A 7,258-nucleotide genomic window follows, 5' to 3' on the forward strand; every position below is an offset into this window, starting at 1 on the left:
TGTGTAACTATGTGATCTAATCATGCAGCACAGTATGGAAATCACCATATGGGCGTTCTATTGTCACCACTGTGCATTTACACCATAGGACGTTTACCTAGGAAGAAGCATATGAGAGGCGGCACATGCGTACTAGCGGGCCTAGGCTCGCAGGAGCCAGTTTACTAACATACACATGTCTACACATGCACAGGAGTAATCGTAAGTCAGGGTTTGCCGGCACCATCTTACGTGATGGAACGTTATAGAAGGTAAACAAGGGAACGTCACCACTGGGCTATTAAAGTCCCCCACCTTGATGCAAGTATTTTGGAGTGCTGCCTGTGTAACTTTGTTACACAAGCACTCTGTCTGACCTGTTATTTATCTGTAAGAAGCTCCTTCTCTGCCCTCATTACCTGTGTTACTGGCACCTGTTTGATCTCGTTACCTGTATATTAGACGCTTGTCCACTCAATCAATCACACTACGACCTCTCCACCATGGCCAAGACCAAAGAGCTGTCTAAGGACACCAGGGACAAAGTTATAGACCTGTACAAGGTGGGATGGGCTGCAGGACAATAGGCAAGCAGCTTGGTGAGAAGGCAACAACTGTTGGCACAATAATTATTAGAAAATGGAAGAAACATAAGATGGCTGTCAATCTTACTCGGTCCGGGGCTCCATGCAAGATCTCGCCTTGGGGGATAAGGATGATTCTGAGAAAGGTCAGCCCAGAACTACCCGGGAGGACCTGGTCAATGACATGAAGACAGTTGGGACCACAGTCTCAAAGATTACAGTTGGTAACACCCTACGCCGTCATGGATCAAAATCCTGCAGGGTACTTAAGGCCCTCTGCTCATGCCGCCACATTTCCTGTTTGAATTTTGCTAATGACCATCTTGATCCAGAGGAGGCATGAGAGACGGTCATGTGGTCAGATGGACCAAAATAGAACTTTTTGGTCTCAACTCCACTCGCTGTGTTTGGAGGAAGAGGAAGCATTATGAAGAAAAAACAAAAGCCAGCACTAAATGTGCCCTACAGCACTAAAAATTCCAACTGTACTTATTATAAATTTGAGATTTTTGGCAAAAAATTGCAATTTCTTGAGCCACCCCGCCACTCCACAGCAAATCTCATTTGAGGCAGTCCTACACTAAAATATTTTTATAAAATGTGCCATACGGCCTCACATATGAATGGTAGAACTGCTCTTAGCAGCACTCACCTGGTCTATTTCAGTCCCGTACCCATGACTGAATCATGGCTGTGGGGGGACAGGTCCAGGCAAATGCTGCATGAAGTAAGTAGCCTGTGGAGAGGGCCTGATGACTGAATGTGAACAGTCACCAACCGCCAAAATCTAGACAGATGGAATACATCCCAAATTGGGGAGCATAGCAAGGTGGGGGTCAGCCACCGACCAATTCAATGAAGAAAAACAAAAAGCCAGCACTAAATGTGCCCTACAGCACTAAAAATTCCAACTGTACTTATTATAAGTATTTTTCTTCATTGAATTGGTCGGTGGCTGACCCCCACCCTGCTGTGCACCCCAATTTGGGATGTATTCCACCTGTCTAGATTTTGGCGGTTGGTGACTGTTCACATTCAGTCATCAGGCCCTCTCCACAGGCTACTTACTTCATGCAGCATTTGCCTGGACCTGTCCCCCCACAGCCATGACTCAGTCATGGGTACGGGACTGAAATAGACCAGGTGAGTGCTGCTAAGAGCAGTTCTACTATTCCTATGTGAGGCCGTATGGCACATTTTATGAAAATATTTTAGTGTTAGGACTGCCCCAAATGAGATTGCCGTGGAGTGGCGAGGCAGCTCAAGAAATTGCAATTTTTTGCCAAAAATCTCAAATTTATAATAAGTACAGTTGGCATTTTTAGTGCTGTAGTGCACATTTAGTGCCGGCTTTTTTGTTTTTTCTTCAAGAGGAAGCATTAGTACAACCCCAAGAACACCGTCCCAACCATGAAGCACAGGGGTGGAAACATACTTCGGGGGTGCTTTTCTGCAAAGGAGACAGGACTACTGTACCGTATTGAAGGGAGGACGGATGGGGTCAGATATAGCGAGATTTTGGCTAACAACCCCCTTGTCTCAGTAAGAGCATTGAAAAGTCGTAGCTGGGTGTTCCAGCATGACCATGACCCGAAACACATACACAGGGCAACTAAGGAGCGGCTCCATAGAAGCATTTCAAGGTTCTGGAGTGGCCTAGAAAATCTCCAGACCTGAACCCAATAGCAAATCTGTGGAGAAGCTGAAACTCAATGGTGCCCAGCGAGGACGAGTGACCTGAAAGATCTGGAGATCTCTATGCACGAGTCGCCAAAAAAACCTGCTGCACTGTGTGCAAACCTGGTCAAGATCTAATGGAAACATCCGACCACTAACTGCAAACAAAGGTTTCTACAAAATATTACGCTCCGTTTCTCCATTGTATCAACTTATTTCATGCAATAAAATGCAAATTAATTATTTAGAAATCATACAACGGGATGTTCTGGATTTCGGGGGGTTCTGTCACAGTCTATGTGAAACCAACGATAAATATTACTGACCCGCTCAGTGTTTGTGTAGATTGAATTATGTTATGTGCCCCAACCGTCAACCTGCCACTTCAGAAACCTCTTCCACCCCCCATCCTCCTCCTTCTGCTCCTCTTTCACCCACCCCTCCTTATGCCACCCCTTCTTTCTTCTGGTTCGCTTCCACCCCCCGCTTTCCCCTTCTGCCCTCTCCCACCCCCCCCTTCCTTCTTCTGCCCCTCTCCCACCCCCCCTTCCTTCTTCTGCCCCCCCTTCCTTCTTCTGCCCCCCCCTTCCTTCTGCCCCCCCCCTTCCTTCTTCTGCCCCCCCCTTCCTTATTCTGCCCCTCTCCCACCCCCCCCCCCTTTCTTATTCTGCCCCTCTCCCACCCCCCCCCTTCCTTATTCTGCCCCTCTCCCACCCCCCCCCTTCCTTATTCTGCCCCTCTCCCACCCCCCCTTCCTTATTCTGCCCCTCTCCCACCCCCCCCCCCTTCCTTATTCTGCCCCTCTCCCACCCCCCCTTCCTTATTCTGCCCCTCTACCACCCCCCCCTTCCTTATTCTGCCCCTCTCCCACCCCCCCTTCCTTATTCTGCCCCTCTCCCACCCCCCCCCTTCCTTATTCTGCCCCTCTCCCACCCCCCCCCTTCCTTATTCTGCCCCTCTCCCACCCCCCCCCTTCCTTATTCTGCCCCTCTCCCACCCCCCCCTTCCTTATTCTGCCCCTCTCCCACCCCCCCCTTCCTTATTCTGCCCCTCTCCCCCCCCCCCTTCCTTATTCTGCCCCTCTCCCCCCCCCCTTCCTTATTCTGCCCCTCTCCCCCCCCCCCCCTTCCTTATTCTGCCCCTCTCTCCACCCCCCCTTCCTTATTCTGCCCCTCTCCCACCCCCCCCCCTTCCTTATTCTGCCCCTCTCCCACCCCCCCCCTTTCTTATTCTGCCCCTCTCCCACCCCCCCCCTTCCTTATTCTGCCCCTCTCCCACCCCCCCCTTCCTTATTCTGCCCCTCTCCCACCCCCCCCCTTCCTTATTCTGCCCCTCTCCCACCCCCCCCCTTCCTTATTCTGCCCCTCTCCCCCCCCCCCCTTCCTTATTCTGCCCCTCTCCCCCCCCCCCCCTTCCTTATTCTGCCCCTCTCCCCCCCCCCCTTCCTTCTTCTGCCCCCCCCCCCTTCCTTCTTCTGCCCCCCCCCCTTCCTTCTTCTGCCCCCCCCCCTTCCTTCTTCTGCCCCCCCCCCTTCCTTCTTCTGCCCCCCCCCCCCCCTTCCTTCTTCTGCCCCCCCCCCCCCCTTCCTTCTTCTGCCGCCCCCCCCTTCCTTCTTCTGCCCCCCCCTTCCTTCTTCTGCCCCCCCCTTCCTTCTTCTGCCCCCCCCCCTTCCTTCTTCTGCCCCCCCCCTTCCTTCTTCTGCCCCCCCCCCTTCCTTCTTCTGCCCCCCCCCTTCCTTCTTCTGCCCCCCCCTCTTCCTTCTTCTGCCCCCCCCCCTTCCTTCTTCTGCCCCCCCCCCTTCCTTCTTCTGCCCCCCCCCTTCCTTCTTCTGCCCCCCCCCCTTCCTTCTTCTGCCCCCCCCCCCTTCCTTCTTCTGCCCCCCCCTTCCTTCTTCTTCCCCCCCCCCCTTCCTTCTTCTGCCCCCCCCTTCCTTCTTCTGCCCCCCCCCTTCCTTCTTCTTCTGCCCCCCCCCTTCCTTCTTCTGCCCCCCCCTTCCTTCTTCTGCCCCCCCCCCTTCCTTCTGCCCCCCCCCTTCCTTCTTCTGCCCCCCCCCCTTCCTTCTTCTTCCCCCCCCCCCTTCCTTCTTCTGCCCCCCCCCTTCCTTCTTCTGCCCCCCCCCTTCCTTCTTCTGCCCCCCCCTTCCTTCTTCTGCCCCCCCCCTTCCTTCTTCTGCCCCCCCCTTCCTTCTTCTGCCCCCCCCCTTCCTTCTGCCCCCCCCCTTCCTTCTTCTTCCCCCCCCCTTCCTTCTTCTGCCCCCCCCCTTCCTTCTTCTGCCCCCACCCCTTCCTTCTTCTGCCCCCACCCCCCTTCCTTCTTCTGCCCCCACCCCCCTTCCTTCTTCTGCCCCCACCCCCCTTCCTTCTTCTGCCCCCACCCCCCTTCCTTCTTCTGCCCCCCCCTTCCTTATTCTGCCCCCCCCCCTTCCTTATTCTGCCCCCCCCCCCCCTTCCTTATTCTGCCCCCCCCCTTCCTTCTTCTGCCCCCCCCCTTCCTTCTTCTGCCCCCCCCCTTCCTTCTTCTTCCCCCCCCCCCTTCCTTCTTCTGCCCCCCCCCTTCCTTCTTCTGCCCTTCTTCCACCCCCCTCTTTTACCCCCCCCCTCCTGCCCCTCTGCCACATACCCCCATCACCTCTTCCACATTAACCCCTCCCCTTCCAGCCCTCTCCTTCGGCCCCTCTTCCACCTGCCCCTTCACCCTGCCAGCATAACCATACACTGACCTGGGCGGCTGCTCAGAGTCCCGTCGTGGCGGCTGCACCACAGGGCCCGCTCCCCGCTCTGCAGGATGTAGTGGTCCTTGGCTTGGAAGAGCTCCATGATCGGAAATTACAGCCCGCAGTCTCCGGCGGGTGTGGTGATGTCCACGGCTATCACATATCTGACATTCACAACACGACTTGGCACAGGCCGAACCCACCCCTGAAACCAGACATGGTACGTTCCGCCCCCGCCTTCAACGCGCTCAGTCGCCGCCGATTGGACTGTTCTACGACCACGCCCCCACTGCAAAGGTAAATGACAGCAGGTAATACCGAGAGCAGCCCCGCCCTCTACTGGCACCATGGAAACCTTGTAGAACGACGCGTCTGAAGAAAAGAGCGAACCTAGGAGACAACTGAACGCAGAACTGACAGGAAGGCTGAGGGGAGGCGTGCGGAGAGGACAGGCCTGAAGAGAGCGGAGGATAGAGGGGAGGAGAGGACAGGAGGGGAGGACAGAGGGGAGGACAGGAGGAGAGGACAGAGGGGAGGCGTGCGGAGAGGACAGGCCTGAAGAGAGCGGAGAGGACAGGAGGGGAGGACAGAGGGGAGGACAGGAGGAGAGGACAGAGGGGAGGAGTGCGGAGAGGACAGGCCTGAAGAGAGCGGAGGATAGAGGGGAGGAGAGGACAGGAGGGGAGGACAGAGGGGAGGACAGGAGGAGAGGACAGAGGGGAGGCGTGCGGAGAGGACAGGCCTGAAGAGAGCGGAGAGGACAGGAGGGGAGGACAGAGGGAGGACAGGAGGAGAGGACAGAGGGGAGGACAGAGGGGAGGAGTGCGGAGAGGACAGGCCTGAAGAGAGCGGAGAGGACAGGAGGGGAGGACAGAGGGGAGGACAGGAGGAGAGGACAGAGGGGAGGCGTGCGGAGAGGACAGGCCTGAAGAGAGCGGAGAGGACAGGAGGGGAGGACAGAGGGGAGGACAGGAGGAGAGGACAGAGGGGAGGACAGAGGGGAGGCATGCGGAGAGGACAGGCCTGAAGAGAGCGGAGAGGACAGGAGGGGAGGACAGAGGGGAGGACAGGAGGAGAGGATAGAACTGAGGGGAGGAGTGCGGAGAGGACAGGCCTGAAGAGAGCGGAGGATAGAGGAGAGGAGAGGAGGGGAGGACAGAGGGGAGGACAGGAGGAGAGGACAGAGGGGAGGCATGCGGAGAGGACAGGCCTGAAGAGAGCGGAGGATAGAGGAGAGGAGAGGACAGGAGGAGAGGACAGAGGGGAGGACAGGAGGAGAGGACAGAGGGGAGGCATGCGGAGAGGACAGGCCTGAAGAGAGCGGAGGATAGAGGAGAGGAGAGGACAGGAGGAGAGGACAGAGGGGAGGACAGAGGGGAGGCGTGCGGAGAGGACAGGCCTGAAGAGAGCGGAGGACAGGAGGAGAGGACAGAGGGGAGGACAGGAGGAGAGGACAGAGGGGAGGCATGCGGAGAGGACAGGCCTGAAGAGAGCGGAGGATAGAGGAGAGGAGAGGACAGGAGGGGAGGACAGGAGGAGAGGACAGAGGGGAGGCATGCGGAGAGGACAGGCCTGAAGAGAGCGGAGGATAGAGGAGAGGAGAGGACAGGAGGAGAGGACAGAGGGGAGGACAGGAGGAGAGGACAGAGGGGAGGCATGCGGAGAGGACAGGCCTGAAGAGAGCGGAGGATAGAGGAGAGGAGAACAGGAGGAGAGGACAGAGGGGAGGCGTGCGGAGAGGACAGGCCTGAAGAGAGCGGAGGATAGAGGAGAGGAGAGGACAGGAGGAGAGGACAGAGGAGACAGAGGAGAGGACAGAGGAGACAGAGGGGAGGACAGGAGGAGGGACAGAGGGGAGGACAGGAGGAGAGGACAGAGGGGAGGACAGGAGGAGAGGACAGAGGGGAGGACAGGAGGAGAGGACAGAGGGGAGGACAGGAGGAGAGGACAGGAGGGAGGACAGGAGGAGAGGACAGGAGGGGAGGACAGGAGGAGAGGACAGAGGGGAGGACAGGAGGAGAGGACAGAGGGGAGGACAGGAGGAGAGGACAGGGGGAGGACAGGAGAGGAGAGGACAGAGGGGAGGACGGGAGGACAGAGGGGAGGCGTGCGGAGAGGACAGGCCTGAAGAGAGCGGAGGATAGAGGAGAGGAGAGGAGGGGAGGACAGGAGGGGGAGGACAGGAGGGGAGGACAGGCCTGAAGAGAGCGGAGGATAGAGGAGAGGAGAGGACAGGACAGAGGGGAGGACAGGCCTGAAGAGAGCGGAGGATAGAGGAGAGGAGAGGAGAGGACAGGAGGGGAGG

At 57.5% G+C, this 7,258-nt stretch overlaps 1 protein-coding gene across 3 annotated transcripts in view; it reads right to left on the bottom strand.

Annotated features, from left to right (window-relative positions):
• The window catches only part of INPP5F (inositol polyphosphate-5-phosphatase F), a 261,116-nt gene extending 255,931 nt beyond the window's left edge, over positions 1–5,185 (bottom strand). For 2 of the 3 annotated variants that reach the window (XM_075348133.1, XM_075348132.1), the window contains exon 1: positions 4,960–5,185. In XM_075348133.1, the coding sequence (XP_075204248.1) occupies positions 4,960–5,056 (97 nt within the window). In that variant the 5' untranslated portion in view covers positions 5,057–5,185. The remainder of the gene's footprint in view (positions 1–4,959) is intronic. The other variant, XM_075348134.1, reaches the window with a different exon arrangement.
• Between the last annotated feature and the right edge of the window lie 2,073 nt (positions 5,186–7,258).

The sequence above is a fragment of the Anomaloglossus baeobatrachus genome, chromosome 5, assembly GCF_048569485.1.
Source record: "Anomaloglossus baeobatrachus isolate aAnoBae1 chromosome 5, aAnoBae1.hap1, whole genome shotgun sequence".
Classification (NCBI taxonomy): domain Eukaryota; kingdom Metazoa; phylum Chordata; class Amphibia; order Anura; family Aromobatidae; genus Anomaloglossus; species Anomaloglossus baeobatrachus.